At 41.3% G+C, this 22,679-nt stretch overlaps 2 protein-coding genes across 5 annotated transcripts in view; one reads left to right on the forward strand and one right to left on the reverse strand.

Annotated features, from left to right (window-relative positions):
• mllt3 (MLLT3 super elongation complex subunit) overlaps positions 1-13,179 on the reverse strand; it is a 75,870-nt gene extending 62,691 nt beyond the window's left edge. For 2 of the 4 annotated variants that reach the window (XM_064343941.1, XM_064343939.1), the window contains exons 1-2: positions 9,508-9,663; positions 8,745-8,925 (exon numbers count right to left, since the gene is read on the reverse strand). In XM_064343941.1, coding sequence (XP_064200011.1) covers positions 8,745-8,925; positions 9,508-9,519 — 193 coding nt within the window. In that variant the 5' untranslated portion in view covers positions 9,520-9,663. Of the gene's footprint in view, positions 1-8,744; positions 8,926-9,507; positions 9,664-13,058 lie in introns of those variants that run through there. The other 2 variants (XM_064343940.1, XM_064343938.1) reach the window with 2 other exon arrangements.
• The window catches only part of focad (focadhesin), a 73,957-nt gene continuing 63,016 nt past the window's right edge, over positions 11,739-22,679 (forward strand). The window contains exons 1-4 of the mRNA XM_064343952.1: positions 11,739-11,828; positions 18,547-18,628; positions 19,866-19,940; positions 20,781-20,935. Coding sequence (XP_064200022.1) covers positions 18,572-18,628; positions 19,866-19,940; positions 20,781-20,935 — 287 coding nt within the window. The 5' untranslated portion in view covers positions 11,739-11,828; positions 18,547-18,571. The remainder of the gene's footprint in view (positions 11,829-18,546; positions 18,629-19,865; positions 19,941-20,780; positions 20,936-22,679) is intronic.

The raw sequence follows: 22,679 nt of genomic DNA on the forward strand, positions 1-22,679 counted from the left end.
ACCAGGCGCGGGCAGCCGAGTGTTGGCAGCGAAGCCACGAGACGGAGAGCAGGGCCCCAGGGCAGAGGAGCCCTGTGACTGATAGCAACCCGCTGCAGATATGAGCCGTGCGCAGAGCACTGCACAAAAGGGCCACTGCACACTCCCGATACCTGGCTTTGCTACAGGGGGTCCACAGGCCCCTGGGGGTCCTTGAAGGTATTGTGCGGGGTCCCTAGCCAGGCTTGATATGTAATATATAGACGCAGCAAAATATTATAAAACCTTTTTTTTTTTTTTTTTAAATAATGTGATGGGGGACCTCTGGATTCCACTGATGCTGGATGGGGTCTCTGCATCAGAAAAAGTGAAAGATCCCTGTCCTGACAGAAATGACCTACATGCAAAACGTATCCAATATGGAAACTCATTTTAAAATATATAAACAGCACACTTATTACAACATAAAAAAATATAACAAGGTTAAAACCACCATGGGAAAGACACACAAAAAGGCTAAATGAAACTACCCTAATGTTCAAGAGTCAAACCATGTCACATCAACTGATTTTAAAAAAATATATGTAGAATTCAGATGTTGGCTGCATGCTCGGTTTAGTCCAGAAAGTCTATAAACTGATGGTAGACCTACAGTCGTAAAGGTCCAGCCCTTTTGGCAGCAAACACTCGATTCCACACAGCCAAAAATACCAAGACCACGGGACAAGACTCACACACACACCTCTAACCCAAAGAACACCAGGGCACGCACACAATGGAGAAAACGCGCAGTCTTTCCCGCAAGCAGCGACACGTCCACGACTCCTTTGAACCGTACGTTTCAGTTAAAGGACAGACGCATTTTTGGAGAACATGAGGAGGGGAAAAAAAAAAAAAAAAAAAAAATCACACACTGTGGGTGTGGCTCAATTTCAGGAGACCGCTCTGATGAACTAAAGACAGTTTGGCCGTAGTATTTGCACGCTTGGCCCGAGCACACCCAATCAGGCCCACGCGAAGGAAGCCAAAAGGAGCGTTTCACCCGTCGTTAGCCTTCAGACGGACCCCGCGCGTCTCCACATTTCCAGCTCTAAATTTCAGGTTTCCATGGTTGCACAGCATGACAGCCAATCATAGTTTCCCTCCAACCCTCACCATTTTTTATACATTTTTTTCCCCCTTCTTTACATGGATAGCATTTCGATCTCATTTAAATGCTTGTACGACTATAGAAAAGCAAAATTGTAAAAATCTAATCTGGACAAGCATCTAAAAAAAACAAATTAAGAGAATCTGCCTTTATTGGCAAAACAGTTTGAGATTAATATTGCTCATTTTAAAGCCCAGAGGGTAATTGTAACCGTCTTAAAAAAGCAGCTTTGTCCTCACTGGGAAGTTGTGCTTAAAGCATATAGTTTAAACCGGGGGTGGGGGGGGGGGATGTGAATATTTACACAGACATATTTTCAAAGTAAGACAAGTCACAGCCTTTTCTTTCAAGTCAGGAGAGGGCACCAGTTTAATCCGGAACAGCTGCAAAATTGACTATATTAAAACAGTATTGAGGCCCCCCCAAAAATCAGGAGGAAGTGACTTCATGCCATGGTGCGCTCTCTCTGGTGGGCTCTAGGAGTGAGGGGGGGTGGGGGTGGGGGTGGGGGGGTTCTGGTTGCTGGGCAGCTGTGCCGATACGGCGCTCTCTGGCGAGACTGGCGGTATTAAAATGTCAAACACGCGCACGTCAGGGCTCCCAGTTTCCCTCTCCCCTCCCAACCCCACATCCTCAGGCCCTTCATCCCCCCACCCCACCCACCCCCCCGACTCTGATCAAAGCCAGTCGGTTGGTACACCCACACCCCCAACCCCACCACACACCCCACACACACACACACCACAACACACACACACACACACACACACACACACACACAGAATAACCTTGACCGTTCGCCTGGACAGTTTCTTGCAAAAAATAAAATGGGTATGCTTTTCCATTCAGGGTTAAAGTTGAACAACCCCCCCCCTCCCCCGAAAGAAAACAGCCCTTTGCTTCTTTACTTGAGTGTGAGAGTGACCATTTCAGCCATGCAAATGAGGGAGCCAGCCCGGAGGGTAAATGACACTAAAACGGCTTACTGAGTTTCCACATTGAATCTCCATGCCAACGAAGGGAGTGTGAACACCATTTAAATTAGGAAAAAACAACAAACCTGACCTTCACAGTTATCATTCTCCAGAAACGCATGTTGTTTCTTCTCAGAAAGGGTGTTGTTGACAAGGCGTCTTCCGCCACAACTGCGGTGAACTTGTCGGTGATTTGCCAAGGCAATTGAAAAACACGCAACTCCGATTGCCTCGACAGAAAGGCAAATGCCACTTAGCATATTTGTGTGACATGAAATTCACAGTCGGAAACACGCGTCTCAGAAATCCCTAGTCTTTTGGGGAGGGGGGGGGACTAAAACATCATCCCAAATTTTCTGATATTTCTCTGTGTCCATTGCTCAAATGCCACTTGAAAAGACTCTAGAGCCCTACAAATGTTCAGAGCTCTACAATTTCTCAGAGCACAAAAACAAACAATGCAGGTTCTTGCACTTCTGGGGGGATTTGAAGGAATCTCAACTTGTCAGACAGGCGGATTTGCTCCAGGTTAATCATCCTCCCTCTGCTTCACTGACACTTCTCTTCATGCCCGGGACACATTCATCACGGAAAGTAAAAACAAAATATAATTAAGCGTTCATTTAACGTCTTACACTTGTCATCAGAAGGGTCTTAAGACAGGTTTCAAAGCGGTTTCTAAATTAGGCTCTGAGCCTGATTTATTAGGATCCTGCTTTAATGTTTTGGGAAAGTAAATACTCTGGAGATTCATGCCAGACATGTGTCACAAGCTCTCAGACACACACGCTTAGATCCAGTGCGCGCACACACACACACACACACTTAGATCCAGTGCAAAGCTTGAAATCTGTCCAGTTCTGTGCAGTACAGTCTCGAAGTGACATGCGTTTTGCACAGAAAAAAACACAAGCGGTCTAAGACTTGACACAGGCAGTCAGCTGTTCTCAACCTAGCATCATGTATTTCTTATGCTACTGGAAATCAGGGTCTACATAATATGATCAGACTTCACATCTGAGAATAAAACCTTCAAAAGCAATTGCAAAAATTATAATTTAACAATCAGTACCCAAGCTCCACTAAAACATTTTCTCCATGATGTGAACCACTAAGAAGATTTTTGAACATTGCTCAACAGCATTCAAATCATATAGATTTTTTTAGCAGACAAACAAAATTTCAGGGGGTACTTGCCAGCAGTTCAGATGCATGTCTAAACTAAAATGCTTACCTGTGCTTTATTCACCGCTAGGCTTACTGAATCCTGCTCAGCTTTCCAAAGCGTATTTAATAACTGTCAGTTACAAAAAAAAAAGAAGAAAAAGATTTGAACTGCAATTCACCAGCACTAGACATGGTTACCCGTCACTCTCACTCACTGAGGAGCTTCAACAGAGTATAAATTTCACCTGTGTTCTGTCACTAGATGACCAAACTAAAGTGAAAAGGCTCCATAACAGGACTGTTCCCCACCTCGCTAAATTCAGTCCAGTAGCCCAGTTCAAACCTTTATTCAATGTACCCCTATTTTCAAAAATCTTGCTGCAACACAATGAACGGTGTTTTTCCGATTCTTTTATTGGGATGGCAGTTATGCCATCCTCTAAGTTGGTGGGGCGGCATGCCCCATGCCTATACAGCACCGAGAGTTTGCCACTTTTCTGGGTTTCCAACAAACATAACCACATAACCTCTCAGCCGTTAAAAACATTAACTTCTGTACCTTCTGACCTCATGTGAACACGCAGAATTCAGATACAACATCACATGTCCACACGATAAAGCCCCAAACTTGGATTATTTAGCATTTCCTCCTCCCCCTTTTTTCTGCCGATCACATCATAAATTCTCCAGTCTTACAATCAATAATTATCCCCAGTGGACATATAGCTACGTCTGCCAATAATAGTATCCGATCATAGTCTGATCAAAGTCGTCATTTGCAGAATACTTGGATACACAAGCAAAATGGGCATATAAGGAAACGCATGCCATTTCCATTTCAGCCAATAAAACAGTTTTATAGCTAGCTTGATTGCTAACCAATAACTGCCAAAAATGAAACCTAATGCTTTTACAGCTCTATAATCTAAGCATTTCTGAAATGCATTCTCTGTCATTTCACATGCAAACCCCACATAATATATCGTTTCATTACTAGGGATGGGTATCATTCCCACATTTTAGACAGTTTCACTTTCGGCATTTTGACCAAGTTTAACGCTAGCTAGTTTGCTAAAGGTACCCGCCGCCACTGACGTAGATGGCAGAGCAAGCGAAACATTAGCGAAGACTGCACCGAAACGATGTGCAGAAATGAAGCACCGAAATCTGCTCTGCGATTCGGTCTGGTAAGTACTGGTCATATGGGAACCAGTGCCATAGTGCTATTGGGTTTCGGTACCCAAACCTTTTCATGACTCAAACAGGTACATGACTACAAGGCAGGCCCTAAAAACCTTGGACTACTACTGTAGGCCTCGCCCAGCCAGGGGCTTGTTCTGCAGGCCTGCGGCTGGGCACTATTCGACGCGTGCAGCAACAAGGTTACACGCGGCGATCAAAATGTTCAAGCGTACAGGCAAAATAAATGATGGTCAAATTAACTGCTTATGGCAATTTAAGTGTTTATAACAATTGCCGTATGCAATATTGATATTAATTTTAGGAAAAGTCATGACACATGGGGGGCATATGGATTTCATGGTGGCAGATTTATCGATTTTCTTAAGAGACAAAGGTCAAATTGACCACTAAGGCATTTCGAGTGTTAACTACTTTTAAACTAGGCCACTGTAGCTACGTTGCAAAAACAACATTTTTAAATTAATGTTCTCTAGGCCTATAGTTCATCCACCGACATACAAACAATTAGTAGGTATATCATGTATACAACAAACCAATTAAACAAACACTGTAATCCATTTTAAAATATGATAAACACTTCCAATTATCAGTAATTCATGGTACAAGAAAAATGACTGTATCCATGCCTATGTACCTTTGAGCTAGAATGTATTGTGCATTTGTATGTATGAATATGCATGTCTCTAGATTTAATTATCTTGTGGTTCATACATTTATATGCATTATTATTATCAGTTATAGCACAGTATAAAAAGAAATTAAAAAAAAAAAAACATTTTGAACGTACAAAAATACCAAGTTACTCACACATACAAAGCACTGTCTATAAGCCATTAATTAAAACTAGCAGAATCTATGCCAGTCTTTAAAAGTATTGATATCAAAATGATCAAAGTTGCAACAAACAATATTGGCTATCATAGCTCACACAAATTAAACCTACTTCAAAGCAATACCGTGCCACGTTTCCTAAATTATTCCACATAACTTGGTTCTGTGTCTATACATCTACCAACCTCAAGAGAATGTGGTCATTCACATCAGTGTCAAATAACACAAATGGTGGCATGGAAGACATTACTTAAAGGAATGTTTTAAACAGTGCAAGAAAACCTATCCAGATGTTAATACTCGGCCATCAAGTTAATGTCACAAAATGTAGAAGTTATTGTAAATTTGCAACATAAAATAAGAACCGATTGTAAAATAGATACGGTAGATAGATAAATCAATAGATAGAATACTTCATTATCCCCATGGGGAAACGTTTCCAGCAGCATATAACATACACATTTACAAACACATTCATACCTAGACACATACAACCATTTACACATTGTGTAGGCACTGTAATTATTTATTTTAATGTTGGTGTTTGATACTTTCATGTGACACAAAATTTGAATGACTACATTCTCTTCAGACAGTAAGAGCCAAGTTACATCAAATAATTCCGGAAACATTGGGTAGCATTACTTTGGAATGGAGCTTGTTTAATTTGTGCGAGTTAAGATAATATTGATAATAAGCCAATATTGTTTGTTGTAACTTGGCCTCATTTTAATAACAATACTTTGTGCTTTGTATGTGTGATCGACTTGCCATTTTCGTACTTTGAAAATGTGTTGTTGTTGAGATCTAGCATGCAGCATTGTCGATAATAATCACAGACATGACGACATCATTGTATTGTGCATGCAAGCAGTCAGCACCATAATTTTTAGGGACTTCGCACTGCACTTTCCGAAAAAAAAAGAAAACATTCAATTGGATGATCACATTTCTCTAATCAGTTACTCCACACCACGAATAAGTGAAAGAAAGGACCATTAAACCAAAGTGCCTGTGTGTGCGTGTGTTGGGGGGGGGGGGGGTTGAGTGGTTTGTTTAACAGACCATGAGGCCTGAACTCCTTAATAAGCAAATTCATTGGACAGCGATGCTTCACTACTGTTTGCTACACTTTCTGTTTAGGGGCAGAAAAGCCACTTCAACACCCCTTTCAAATGACGCTTTTCAAAGTTATGCATGCAACAAGGCTAATTTTAAGACATCATAGCTTTCAGAGACCCATGGAAGCAAAATGAAGCCATCCTAATGTTCAAGATTCAGCACACTCCATTAAGCGCAAAAAACAGCATGTGCAAAACTGAAGGTAGGTATCGTAATAACAAAATAATCGGCACCAAACGCTCTGAGGAGCATCCAACCCACGGTTATGACGGTCCCCCGGCGCAAACCCGAACTAACACTAGGGAGGGTGAAATGTGGGAAACAAGCAGTCTTAACACAAGTTGTTGTATAAGTCACAGCGAGAACATAAGTCACAGTAAAAACCTATTGTTGGAGGCAAAAATCAAGTGTACAGACTACGACAACCACTTGACAGAATCAAGAGGTTATAAATAGGGTTCCAATACTCCAAGATACATGACGCCTCATATCTGAGCGCTGTTTTTAGACAAATTAATATCAAGTTCACATACACAGACGTTCGTTCGACTTGCAAGGACGACGAATCAGAATCAAAATTATAGCTGTTAAAATAATTATACTAGCAGTTAATGCGCCTTTGCCTATTTAACGTTAGAAGCTATACCCAAGTCTACATTCATGCGCGTAAATTCTCATATTGGAAATAATCAGATGACATAAATGATTAAAGCAGCGAAACAAATTAAAATTGAATGCATTCGTTAAAATTAAGCGTAGGCTACTTGATTTGTAAATCAACAGAAAGATGACAGGAACTACTCTCAAATCTCGGCATAATCTCACAACTGTTCTCAATAAATGGAAAATGTTTCCCTCTGCAATCCGAGTCGCGTGTAATTACAATATGACAGGGTCTCTCCAAAGCACCAACTCTGGCGTCTTTCCCAGCACTTGTCACGTAAAGGAAAGCTGAAAATACGCCACTGGTAACGAGGGGGGAATCCCCCAAACCAACAAATATTTTAATTGATCCCTTCCAGTCCCCCAGTAAATTTACCCCCCCTCTCAGCACGCACACATATACCCGCCACTCCACCATCACCAGCACCCTGTTCTACCACAAGGATCGCATTCACAGCAGCCACATACGCCGTCCGTAGCCGAAATACTTGTTCTGATAGACTCGCATTTAAACAGTCATACCACACCTGGCAACAGTCGTTTACGAGCAGGGTTGATATTGCTAAACCCCGATCTCAGTCAAGTCCCTGTTCACAGAACCATTCTTTCTTGCAAGGAGGCTTCGAAATTGCCGTGTAGTCTGGCATGAAAACGCGAACGTCGCTGCAGGACCTCCGAGATACTGCGAGGGTCTTTGTTGTCTTCAATATTAATGAAGCGTTAGGTGGCTTTCATAAAATTGATACAATTTGCGTAAGCCTAATGCTTTGGGAACTTTTGCATTTCAGTGATTTTCGCTGCCCGGTAATTGCATATTTACACAACGCTGCAATCTGCCATCAATGTAATGAAAACGCCCCAGGCTACAATTCAGTTGACCATTTTAATTCTGCAAACCGGTACGTTTTCAGTGATAAATGGTCCAAAACTCATGCACTCGAAATGTATAAGCTTAGTGGCATTTAGCAATATAAAGTAAACCGTTCTCTTCGCCTTATTGGTTGCAATAAATTCACTTGACTGCATGAGTATGATAAACTATTCAAAAGCAAAGGAACCGCTTCGGGTAGTTTTAGCTGAGGTGGAAAATGTAACTAATTGTCTTTAATGGCCATTATTGATTTCTGACTCATTTTAATGAATGCATATTAATGTGCACCAAACTGTGTAGCCTAAACACAAAACGTGTAGCCTAAACACAATCAATGAAAATAATGGTGAAAAAAGCATGCTAGGTTAAAGCTCAAAAGCATTACCTTGTTCACAGACCACGGTGCAGTGGAAATCACATATCCCACAGTTTATCGTAATATATTGCGCCTCGCATATGAACTTTAACACAAGTTCTGCGAAGAGCACGGATCTTTAAACTAAAGTTTTTTCAACGGACGAAGTTGGTGCTGTCCAAACACGAGCAACCCCGGTTGATTTAATTTATATTGTAGTTGCCCGAAGACCAATTGCGTCAACGTGTATTCAATTCGGCTACATACCTGCATACGTGATACCATTAATCAGTATCACGAGCCACCTCCGGAGGACAAAAACCATTGATTTCCCTGGCACCGCTAGGCTCACACATTCAAAATAATAACAATCAACCACTTTGTGATCACATAAACAAAGCCGACACCAGAACGAGGTGCTGTCCTTACCTCTTTTTGGTCTTGGGAAGCTTTCGTGCAGGTGAAAAACTACTTTTTCCACAAAGTGCTGAATGTTGCTGCGCTCGGCTCCTCTGACGAACACCATCCAGTCATGCGTAAAACCTTCCACGGTAGGTTTCTTTCTGACCTGGGCACGGTGACCAAGCTCTAGTTTCACCTGAACTGCACCCTATAACATCCAAATAACAGAATACGCTACCACTCAAAATAACCACGGTTTGGATTAACCAACTTTACTGCAAGTACATTAACACAACGAATATAGCTATGCATATGCATACAAATGTAGTCCGACAGCCATATGGTTGAATGCATAAATCATCGTATAACCTACAGCATGCAAGCTAATACTACAGCCGTACTTTGACATATTATAACATCGTGTTTTCCGATGCAGCAAGCCGAAATAAAGCAGCGTAAATCACAACCAGTGTGGTTCTCATCGTTCATTTCACTAACCTAGCTGAAGCGCTACATTTTACGAAGCGCCGATCCCTGAGGAAATTGAGGTATGATGTTCTATCTTAAACGTATCCATCATACGATTGCTTTTTTTCAGACATTCTGTAATGCATGAGAAATGCAGCATTCTAGACGCGCCTCTCAGATCAACTTGTTCTACTGTACTTGTATGGTAATACGTCTGGAAATCTGCAGCACGGACGGGCTGAGCGCTATCCCCTCCTTAATGCAAAAAAGCAATATCATTCATGAGACCCAAACACAGCGGGATTGACCACGGTATACTCACCGAACTGGCCATTCTTGAGGCCACGCGTTACTGCTATTTCATGGAGAATTTGGTTTAAACGAGAATACAGAAGAGCGCAGTGGGTTGATGGCGGACATGGTCTCCTAATTGAACTCAGCCCGAGTTTCAAAGGCTGAGCAGCGACGCAAAGACGCATGCGCTGGTTTTTGTGCACTGGCAAGAGAGTCGCAGGCAAAGCGGAGAAAACGCGAGCCAATGAAACGGGGCAAACGTGTAGACAACCAATGTCACGCAGCATCTAACTTACAGGCGTAAGTGAACTTGCAGAGGACCGAAGCGATTGAAAAGCGAGCACAAATTCGGGAATTGTGATCTGTAGCCTACAGATTGAAATTTGCTTTCTAGGATTTTTTTAATTGAATAATTACAGCGTGCAAAGACTGCAGCTTCTACAATAAGCCAGTCAATAGTTTCTTACAAGAAGTTATAACTTTCTGGCAAGCAAAAAAATGCATAAACAGACCAAACAAAATACTAATTTACAGTTTACTAATTTATGCAAAAGTGTCACTTTCCAAGTTGTCTACAGACCGTGAATACAAACTGGTAATTCACATACAGAATTTGTATTTCATTGGGAATTTTCAACACATTTTAAACATATTATAAGACCTGTTATTGAATATCCCTTGAATGAGACACCAAGACATAGCTTCGGGACATTCGCAAATGGTCTCAATTTCAAACATATGAGTGGCTTATTTTTGAAGACATATTCCTTAAAAAATAGTCCATATTCGGACAGAAAATTGGGTAATTTTCAACATGCTCTGCAGTCGTATTTTATGTCTGTTGACTCCAAAATGAAGTTCAAACATATGAATAAAATACTATATTATTCATACGTTTGAATAATACTAAGTAAGCCTTTCTCTCGCGTAGGCTTACTTAGTATCATTGCTTCCAAGGGAAGAGAAGAAATGTAGCCCACCAGTACCTATGTTTTCTGACCCGTCAAAACAAATGCATGTGGACTGTAACTCGTGGGGTAAAGGTAACAATAATTCAGTGTCCAATTTGATTGTGCAGGATGTAATAGACAGGTTTTTTTGCTCATGTATCAGTAACAGTAGTGGTCCTGTGTCGAGCAGCTCAGAAGTCAAAATTTTAAATATTCTCTTTTTAGGACATTGATTTATCCTTGCACAATAGCTGTTCTTCTAGTTATGTCCAACAGGTGGTACACTAAATCAACAGTCTCATAGAAAATGGGCCACCAATATTGAATACGCTCATGATTACCAACGATTACAATGCATTTGACTTTTTAAAAAATCAAATCTGTCTTTTATATAGATATTTGTTCCTGAATAAATGTTCATTTTCTTTAATACTAAATTATCTGTAATGCATTTTTAGAAATATAACTCAAACTGAACATGTTCAGAATGGGTATGGCCTGGCACTAAAATTCTGTACATATCCTTTTCATTGCTGGTGTGATACCACCTTGATTTATAGTTATTCATCACTGTATTTTAGTATGAAGCATTACTTGCAATGTAGCAGCCACATGCTTGCAGCATCTTAAATGCTTGTGTCACATCTCTTCAAAGTGCTCGTGTTGAACTTGAAACAAAATGGATGTAACCACATTTCATATTTATTTAGCTTTTATTTATACAAGTTGTCTCGCAGAGATTACGATTTATGATCTATACATGAACCTTGCACATCATATACTGTACTCTGGGGATTTTGGCTGCAATTGCCACAAAGTTCATTATCAAAGAAAACAATTTATGACAGTATCATTTAAGTTTTGAATACTACCTTAAGAATATTTGAGAATATTTAACTTTTTGCAAAAACAATCAGATCAAACTTCTGTGGTCTGTATATTATTAATATAGGTTCTGTTGATGCATGCATACTTTTCAAAGAACTGCTCACATTGAATGGCACTCAAAAGATAGTGTTTTTTGAGGAAAGGATTATTTAAAAAAAATATATGTATATGAGAGTTTGAGAGTCTGGCTTTTCTTTGAAGCAGATGACTAAACAGAACAAACTGAGTCAAAAGTATGTGAGGTTTATTTAATTTGAAAAATCTTTGGGATAAATATGAACAAATAATGTTTGAAAGGCACAATAGGACACGTGCGTGCATATTACTCACCAAGTATTGCAAAATGCTTTCATTTATGATACATATAATGCTGTGTCTTCGCGTTTTTCGCGCGAAGGCAAAAGGGCGATTATTTAAATCCATATTTTGGTCGTTTGACCCTATTGCTCTGCCGTACATCCATGTGTTGCTTTACTTTGAAAGGGATTCAAGAAGGAAACGTCTACAGTTTGTAAGTATAGCCATTCCGTTATTGAACTTAGTTCCCGACATTAAATTTGCGAACATTTCTTAGCGTTAAAATCATGAATTTGTGGGACAATACGGAAAGTTATTTCCAGAGCACTTTAGTCTGCTAGCACTGTAAGCAGCAGTACACGCAATGCTAACTCAGAAGTAGCCGCAAATAAGAGATGCTCGCTAACATTCTCTTATAACGTCAGCAGCGTACAATTATTTAGGAAGCTTGGAAATAACTTATAGCTTGCACTAATTCCGAAGTATGTTGGTGCTCGTACTTGAACGAAAACATGTTGCTAGTTGTCTAGCGAACTCCTGGAAAATTCCCTTTGCATGACTATGCTTTGGTAGCTAGTTAGCTTGCTAAAATTATGTATGTTCCCTTTGAACATTTTTGTATGTAGCTATTTAACTTTAGCTATTAGTATTATCGTACATATTGCATATTTAAAAAAAATAGATTTAATTTTATATTACACATTTATCCTAACTCGTTTGCTAGGCTGTTAGCTGGCTAGCCTGCAGTGGGTGACAGCTACATTTTCATAGAGATGATCATTGCAACAATGTTGTATTGTGTGCGTTCGCACTGCAGAGCAGCCGGCACAAAGCTCGCTACATTGCCTGAAACTACATTCTAGAATCCACCGGAATTTCATTTGTCCGCTTTGTTTTCATGCTCGAAGCTTACATTTAAACTTAACACATAGTGATGCTTGTGCCATTTTTCTATTTATGGAAATCACTAGGTCATATATTATGTGTCTTGGGTGGGGAACATTTTTTTAGTGGACAGATGTACTGTAGAATTTACAGTCCACATTGAATGAATCCTTGTTTTGTTGTCACACAGCTACTCTCAAAATAGCATTGTTTTAATGTGATATCAAGATCTCTAAGGCAACTCTGTTTCATTAACGTTTTTTAAACACTTTGTAAATAGTTGTTACTCAATTTGGTGAAGACGTCCAGGACTATGTACACATTGTAGAGAAACACACAAGAAAGCGCAGTTCTGTTTTTGGTCTGATTGAGACTGTTAGTGAGCAGTAAACGAAATAAATGAGGCTAATAGTTGCAGACCCCCTCCCCCCACCCCATTGCCTATTGACTTGTTCTGAAAAAACACAGATAACTGAGGCACATTCAATTTATGCACTTATTGTACGTCGCTTTGGATAAAAGCATCTGCCTTAAATGTAATGTAATGTCATTTTCTTACCTACTTGGGGTGCTGGTTTGTCAGCCTGGCAGGTTGACTGAGGTGCAGGGCAGAGTGGTTGGTATGTCTGAGGCTGAGCGGCAGTGGAACATTGTGTTTGGTATGCTGTAGTAGTGTGCAGGTTTGTCTGTTATCAGGTGGGTGTGGGCGGTGGTTTTTGGGTTGGGGTGGAGGGGTGGGGAGGGTGTATGAGGCCTGCTCAGAGTGATCCAGCATATTAGGCTAATCTACCCTGACAGCAGCTGGCTCATGGCAGCTGTCAGGCCTGGTCTTATGCACATTGTCATTCCAGAATGGAACACCTGAGAAGCATTTTTAATAAATAAAAGAATGGGTTGGATTGACATCTCCTGAATAATAGATGTAATATATGCTAAATTGTTTGCCACGGTCATTAACTCAAATATCTTGTTTAGTATTTGGGAATGCGGGGGAGGGGAGGGGAGGGGGGGTTGGTGGGATGTGGAATGGCGGGGGGTTCAACTTTCACCCTGTCATGGGTCCCTCAAAGGTTTGTATTTTAGCAGCAAACGGGCCTGTGATGAGAAGTCACCCCCCCCCCGGGTGGGATTCTGTGGCGTCAGGGAGAGGTGACGGTATTTGGAGCCGGTCATGTTCCTGGCTCCTGGCCATGCACAGGTAACTGAGGCTCCTGTGGTGTAACTGACTCCTAGCCTTTTGCTCTTATGAGTCACGAGTTGTGTACACTCCTTTGAAGAGCCGCAAAGAGGATTAAGGTTTGACACACGGATCTGGACTATTGCTTTGTGTAATGTAGCAATACATTTATGGCTCCTTTTTTAACACCTATTGAAAGGTCTCTCTCGGCTCTGTATGCTGTAGATGGCTCATAACTTGGTGACTAATGAAGTGTATAAATGGGGGGGGAGTAGTAGTTTTTTTCTGCTCTTTTTGAATTTTCTGTTTTTTTTCGCAACACGAGGTTTTTACTGGCTTGACGCATGGAGAATCATTACTGTGATTCCTGAATACTTTGGTTTTATACTGTCAAGGAATCAAGGCAGTGGTAGGCCTACTTGTTTGCAGTGTTGATGTATTAGCCATGAGACGGACTGTGGACTGGGGCTGGCACTTGACTGTCAGGGGTGGTCACAGTTCTGAGCAATAAGCAACATGAACCCCACCCCCCCCACCACCACCACCACCACCACCCAGAACCAAACCCACTGTGTGTGAGGGGGAGATAAGTACAAAATGCAAGCCTGACATGGTTTTACTTCTGTTCTGTCTATGGTGGTTGCCGTCGGCGACGTGCATTTGATTGGCCAGGAACGGGAGAACAGCTTGCTCTTCTGCTTTTGAAGCTCAAACAGTGTCGTTTTTTCTGAATAAGTTGTCTGATATAGTGCGCTACTTGGCTATGTGTGGTTCCACTGGGTCATAGCTGTTTGAAGAGCGAAGAGAGTTATGACATGTCACGTCCCTGAAAGGGTTATGGATGTATAGCTGAGTCTTTCTGTCTGTCATCCACGCATCATTTATTTAAAACCCCCACCCCCAAAGAAAGCAGGAAAGAATAAATACTTGACAAAAAAAGCACATTATATTGGAATTCGGTTCTATACTTGCAACCTCTTTTGAGAAGGGTTAGCCTAGGCCTTTCTGTTTATGACACTTCTTGGATACCCCCAAATGGCTCAACAACTGGTATTTGCTTTCTCTATAATCTGTTTTTCCTTATGGAATCTGTGATACACATATTGTGAATGTATAGACTTTTTGGAAGGCATACTATACAGTGTATATATGAGCTCCAAAATGTTTGGGATACAGACATACTTTTTTATAAATGACTCCTACAATTCACAATTTAAAATTTGGTTAAAGTGCAGATTATTAGCTATAATTTAAGCACATTTTTAATACACTTTTTTGTTTTGGACATATTAATGTTATGTAAATGAAAGTAGTCATGCTTAGTATGTTGTCACATATCTCTTGCACATAATGACTGCTTCAAGTCTGTGAATAGACATCGCCATGTGCTGGGTATCTTCTCTGGTAATGCTCTGACAGGCCTGTACTGCAGCCATCTTCAGCTCCTGCTTGTTTCGGGGGCTAGTTGTCTTGAGTTTTCTCTTCAATACATGAATCACATGTTAAATTGGATTCAGATCGAGTGAATGATTTTTGGCTTTGAATAAACTCCTTTGTTGCTTTAGCAGTATGTTTAGGATCACTGTCTTTCTGTAGGAAGAAGCACCATCCAGCTTGAGCAGATAAGCTGCTTCTGTAGAATTCATTTTTCTGCTGCTCCTAGCAGTTGCGTCATCAATGAAGACAAGTGAGTCAGTATCCGTGGCAGCCATACATGCCCAAACCATAATACTCATATGGCCGTGTTACTGAATGCTGTCTTATACTGGTGCTAATGGGTCAATTGAACACACTGGACTAATCACAATCACACATGAAGCCATTTGTCCCAAACATTATGAAATAGTGGGACTATATAAAAAGTACTCCTATTTCTACATGGTGAAACTAAATTTACAGAAATGTCATTTAATTAAAGCGGATTGTTTGCACTTTAACCTCATATGAATTGGTTGATTGCAAATAAAAAAATATGGAGCACAGAGCCAAATCAAGATCAAATGTCTTTGTCCCAAACATTCTGGAGCTCACTATATATACAGTACTGTGCAAAAGTCAGAAACCAACCTTTCTTTTACTTACTTTCCAGTGACAACAGCCATTAAGTGCAAGTTATATATTTTTCAGCGTCTGAAAATAATGCTGCATACACATATACATATATGTAGCCTATATATGTAGCCTATAAGTTCTTAGTGTGACCACCCTTTGCCTTTATTACAGCTTACATGCTTTTTGGAAGGCTTGAGTTTTTCAAAGAAATCTACGAGGATATTTTTTCATGCATCTTGTGAACACCTCGAAAATTCAGTCTTAGAAGTTGACTTCTCTTGATCTGAGTGTTCCCAAATGCATTCAGTGATGTTGAGGACTGGACTCTGGCATGGCCCTTCCATTTTTCTGAGAAGACCAGCAGTTTGCTCTTCTTAGCGGTGTGCTTGGAGTCATTATTTTGCTGTAGAATTTTCTCCCCGTCAAACGTTGCCCAGAGAGTAGGCTATGTCATGATGCGTTGAGATTTGTTTTGTTGGGATCGGGTCACCTGTTCACTTCAAACACACACATTTTGTTTATGTTTTGTTTCTTTGATCTGGCCCACACTGCGTCATTAACAACTCGCAGCAGGGCAGTCCCTCCCTTCACCAGAAGGTTAATAGACTATCTGACAGGAAGGGGTGGGGACAACCGAATTTGGCAGCAAAATTCGAAGAACCGAACGGACGGGTTTGAGGAAACGATGGTCGTCATTCGTATGGACTGTGCAATTCTGAAAGAATAGCCTAAGTGTTGTGAATTGGAGACCTACGGATGGCTTTGCGTGCCTGACTGCGTTTTGGACAGGTAGCTTACCCTCGCATTTGAAAATAGTTGGGTTTTTTTTCAGACTGCTGCTGGCCGGACTCCATTGCCAGCCCACTTGTCCATTGGTGTGCTGCCTCGCCCTTACGAACATTGCAATTGTTTTTTTGTTTTGCTTATTGGTCGACGTGCGTTTTCCACTAAAGTGAAAGGAGAAACAAGGGCATACCTGTGCCAGCCAAGAGGTCTGGAGGCAGTGCTGTTACAGCCGTACATGCACATCTTCCTCTCAGCCAGTAAGGGGGGGGGGGCTGCCTTGGTAGATATGCCACATTTTTGTTTCTTTTGCTTTGGTTATACACACATCTTTATACCACACAACATACACTTGGTTAGGTAACAAATCTTAAGCCACAGAGTCTAGCTTTTATCATAGGTCTAGCTTTTATCTTGTAGTTAGGCAGGTAGGTGGCTGGCCAGGTGAAGATTTGTAGCTCGTAACAGTTTATATTTGTCAACATTCACGATGCCTTGAATCAAAACCAAAGTACCGACTCCAAATGCTGATTTACAACCACAAACTTGCAATTGTCCTCCAGCATGCTTGGCTGATGGTTGTAGACATGGTTCCGTGAGTCTTTCATTGCTTCGGTGGTGTAGGCTACATACTGCCTTCCCTTACTTGCGAAAATCTCTAATTTTGACTCATCGGTCCTTAAAACCTTACTTACTGCATCTCAGTTTCAGTGAACTAGTGCAATTTTTTTTCCTCTTTTGTTTATTTCCTTTTTTCAGTAGTAGCTTTTTGATAGCTACACATAGCATTGAGCTGTCTTCTCACAGTTGAAGAAATGTCTGTGGATTTCTTCAGATCTGAAGTAAGAGTGGAGCTTGATTTTTTTCCTATCTCTCAAAAATCTTTAAGTTCTGTCTTTGTGACAGGGATTGGACTCCCACGGTTATTGGTAGCCCCATTGTCTGTGTATCATGGGATAATCTTTGGAACTCCAGTTTAGGAAACTTCTGTATGTCTTATTTTCCTTTGACTTTAACCTTCCTTATGCAGTTGATTTATCTTGTATTTAATCTCATCAGAAATATTTCCTTTAGCCATTTTAGATGTACATGATGAAGAAATCTGCAAGGCAGTTAAGGTGTGTTTGGGTAGTTGTTTTTTGTTTGTTTGTAGTCACTTTTGAAGGCAAATGGTTCTCACATACCATATTGACACATTTGGGAACAGCTTTTGTTGGGAGGACTGAGCTGTAACTTGTTTGTTGATTGAAAGGATGGAAGACCTATTGTGGTAGTTGAGTGCGCAAAAGTAAGAGTGGAGAAATACTGATCGATCTGATATTATGTGTAGTGGTGGAGACGTTCCTGTAATTTTCTGTTAAATAAGTGTTTCCTGCATTATTGTGTGACACTGGGAAAAAATAATTTGCACCGAATGGCTGATTTGACTGGAAATTAAAATAAACAAAAGGTTGGTCTCTGACTTGCACAGTTCTATATATATATTTCACAGCATTATAAGTGTGTGTCATTTGCTATATTGCAATAATCAGTTGTCATCATTTTCTTATATATAGTGAATTTTATTTCAATACATTGTGGAATTTACATTGTTACAGCATATCGCTGCTTTCGTTATACTCTCCTACTGTATCGGACGCTATTTTTTACTATTTTTTTGTAATCGTTGCAGTCAGTACCACACAATGTATTTTTATTATTTTTTTCCGCTTGAAATGTCATACCTCTCTCTCAGTTTGTGAAACATTCATGGAATGTGTGTGGGAAGCAGCCAGAAGAAGATGACTGCGATTTCTTCGAGGGGACGCGGAGAGGGGAAAATCTTTCGGCACATAAACGAGCGCTAGGAATCGCCCCGCCCGGCGTCTCCGGGATGGCGGTGGGCTGCTGCTGCTCGGGCAGCGGCCTCATTACGCTGGAGTACAGCGGGACACCAGAATCACGATAATAAGAGTCTGCTGACGCGCGCGGCGAGCTCATCCGTCTGTCTCTGATTTCTCCTCGCCTCCCTCCCCTCCTCCCCGCCCCCCCCCAGCCCACCTCCTGCCTGAGCAGCGGAGATGTCTGACGGCCTGAAGAAGAGATTAGAATTCCCCAGCCCTCTGGTTCAGGCGCAGGTGATTGTGTGTGTGCGTGCGTGCGTGTGTGCGTGTGCGCACCTGCATTTGTGTGCAAGTGTACGTACAGTATGACATTAGTGTGCACATGTAGCCTATATGTACAGTGTGACATTAGCATTTGTGTGTATATGGACAGTAATGCATTAGCGTGCGTGTGTATATGTACAGTAGTGCATTAGCGTCGTGTATATGGACAGTAATGCATTAGCGTGTGTGTGTATATGTGCAGTAATGCATTAGCGTGCGTGTGTATATGGACAGTAATGCATTAGTGTGTGTGTATATGTGCAGTAATGCATTAGTGTGTGTGTGTATATGTACAGTAATGCATTCGCGTGTGTGTGTATATGGACAGTAATGCATTAGTGTGTGTGTGTATATGTGCAGTAATGCATTAGCGTGTGTGTGTATATGTACAGTTGTGCATTAGCATGTGTGTGTATATGGACAGTAATGCATTAGCGTGCATGTGTATATGTACCATTAGTCATTAGTGTGTGTGTATATGTACAGTAATGCATTAGCGTGCGTGTGTATATGTACAGTTGTGCATTAGCATGTGTGTGTATATGGACAGTAATGCATTAGCGTGCATGTGTATATGTACCATTAGTCATTAGTGTGTGTGTATATGTACAGTAATGCATTAGCGTGCGTGTGTATATGTACAGTAAGTCATTAGCATGTGTGTGTATATGTACAGTAATGCATTAGCATGTGTGTGTATATGTACAGTAATACATTAGCGCGTGTGTATATGTACAGTAATGCATTATCATGTGTGTCTTTATGTACGGTATGACATTAGCATGTGTGTATGTATACAGTATGACATTAGCGTGCATTTGTATGTAAACAGTATGACATTAGCATGCGTGTGTATATGTACAGTAATGCATTAGCATGCGTGTGTATATGTACAGTATGACATTAGCATGCGTGTGTATATGTACAGTAATGCATTAGCATGCGTGTGTATATGTACAGTATGACATTAGCATGCGTGTGTATATGTACAGTATGACATTAGCATGCGTGTGTATGTATACAGTATGACATTAGCGTGCATTTGTATGTAAACAGTATGACATTAGCATGCGTGTGTATATGTACAGTATGACATTAGCGTGCGTGTGTTTGTATACAGTAAGGCATTACTATACGTGTGCATATAGCTGCTGCAGGCCTTTTAGAGATCTGTGGGAATGACAGCAGACTCTGTTCGCGTCCACAGGCGGTGAGGAGCCTGGTCACCAGTGTGCTGAAGGAGAAAGGCCAGAGTGAAAAGATTGTTCAGTCCTGCAATCAGGTGGGTGGTGCTACCTGTCTCTGATTTAAGATCAGCAAGGGGGTGCTAAATATCTCATTTAAGATGAGGTGTGTATAGCTAAGAAGTTAGTGTAGCTAACTTGGAGTGTGGCACTGGATGCTCTATGGAAGCAGTGTTAGTGACGCTCTGGTTAGGGTTGGATATCATTTAGATTTAATCGATTCTGCCTACCATTCTGATTCTGCCTGTTGAATCTGGTTCTTATCGAATTCTGGTTCCGATTATTGTCATATTGTTTGAGTACAAAAAGAAACCGAAATGTGTTGTACGCAAAACCACCTTTACTTTCAGCTGATTTGGGCTGCCATAAAAAGTAAATTGTCATTTTGTTATAAAGTAAAATGCGTAACGTGTCACACAATGAAGGCCACGCTCACGATTGGAGAAAACAATCTTTTGCGCTTCGTTATTATTATTATTAGTCAATTAAATTGGGGTTCTTGGCTTTGTTATTTGTACAGCCCGCTGTACAACAACATTTATGCATTTTTCTAATCTTGATAATCCACTGACTGCCAACTATATGGAGCACAACCATAGACCGTAGAGCGCGAAGGATTGTTTTCCCTACTACTGGTGCGTTGATGCGTACGTATTACATAACCAGCGACATGGATGTAAGCGCAGCAGCTCCTGGCAATGAAAATTCTTTGCATTTCACTCATCGCGAATGGCATAGAGAATACATTTTCAGGATTCAAAATGCCCATTTCTTAACAAATTCACAGCTCTTGGAAATCTGGTACCCAATTTGGTACTCGACACCCAGCCCTCGCTCTGTTGTGTGTGTGTGTGTGTGTGTGTGTGTGTGTGTTTCAGAGCGTGGCGCTGGACGCCCTGTGGGAGCAGTGTTGCAGTGACAGTGCTCTGGTCAGGTCGGCCTGCTGCGACGCCCTGGTGCTGCTGGTGGAACAGGGCCACGCTGACCTGCACTACGCCATCAACGGCGTGCTCAACCTCGTACCTTCAGCCAGGTACTGAGCGTTACCGTCCACTGTCCCTCCCCCCTCACTCCAATGGCCACTGTCTACTCCTCCCCTAGAAACACCCTTTACTCCAGCAGTATGGTCCTATTACCCAGTCACCCATATTTATGCATTTAGTGTCTCTCTCTTTACATCCCCGTAATATTGCACCTTATTCCAACGTTACCTCGCTGTCTCACATACATAAGCACGATAACACCCTCGTGATACCTTGACTATGATTTAACACACACTTTACCTGATTGATAACACAACCTTTACCTGTAACCTTGACTGATAACACACCTTTTACCTGATAGCTTATAAGCACTACATACTTTACCTGACTGATAGCACACCTTTACCTGATTGATAACACCTTTACCTGTCTGATAGCCCATCTTTACCTGATTGATGACTCACCTTTACCTGTCTGATAGCCCATCTTTACCTGATTGATAACACACCTTTACCTGACTGATAGCCCATCTTTACCTGATTGATAACACACCTTTACCTGATTGATAACACACCTTTACCTGACTGATAGCACACCTTTACCTGATTGATAACACACCTTTACCTGATTGATAACACACCTTTACCTATCTGATAGCCCATCTTTACCTGATTGATAAGTTAACACACCTTTATCTGTCTGATAGCACACTTTTACCTGATTGATGACACACCTTTGCCTGATTCACCAAGGTTACATGCACACAAAAATTTCAATATTAATCAGTTTGGGGCAGTAATTTGGTTGTTTCAAAAGTGTAAGCCCACTTTTATCCACCTTTACCCACATTTTTCTTATCTAGAAAGTTGTTTGAGCAGCTTTTATGAAAGGCTCTTAAATAATAATAAAATACAGTATTATGATTATTATTATGATTGTTATTTATCTGTTGGTGAGGTGTGTTTTCCTCCCTGAATCTGTCTCACTGTGTATGTAACATGTCTGCTGTAGCTTTCCCTACTTGCTCAACTGATTGTGTGTCAAACTAACCTTTTGTTCAACCAACCTTGAAAGAAGAAAAAACTTGCACAATGCATTTCTTCTTGAAAGGTACTGCTTTCACCAAGAAATGAATAAAGACGTGTATACTGTATTAGTGGCTATTTGCCAACCGAACACTGGGAGCTAAAGGATTAGGCCTTATTGCAACTGCGACGCAAACCCACAGGAGCAACGGCGAAGCATGTCGTTTGCAGGCTTTGAAATTTAGGCTTTTATCCAAAAAGTTATGATTACTTTGTTTCAAGTGTGCAGTTTATAATAAGCTAGTAATAACCCACTTTGACATTTTTATATCTATGTATGTGTATCGCCAGGGTGGCGATGGTTCTCACTTTTTTTTTTTAATTGGTGGATGGGACTGTCAGGCGTCACCACGGCAACCATGGTTCTCCCTTTTTTTGATTGGACTGTGGGACTGTCGGTTATGGTAAGGGGGCGGGGACGTGCTGCTGACTCCCAGCTATAGATTCCTGCTGATGTAATGTTGTGCCAGCAGGAAAGGGCTCTGAAAGTCACCCAACCCATTATCCGCTTCCTGTCGGAGGCACGATGTCCTTCCCAATAACCTGCTCCATATTTCCACCCAACCCCAGCCCTCCAGGAGGCGGAAAGTCCAGCGGCGGCCCCGGGGGCCGCGGGTTAATTACCAAGACGCGCCGACTTCATTAATTTTGGGGGCTGGGTGGGGGGGGGGGCATTTGTGACTTGCGGGTGAGTTCGGTACACCTGCCT

Source organism: Anguilla rostrata, chromosome 7, assembly GCF_018555375.3.
Source record: "Anguilla rostrata isolate EN2019 chromosome 7, ASM1855537v3, whole genome shotgun sequence".
In the NCBI taxonomy this organism is placed as follows: domain Eukaryota; kingdom Metazoa; phylum Chordata; class Actinopteri; order Anguilliformes; family Anguillidae; genus Anguilla; species Anguilla rostrata.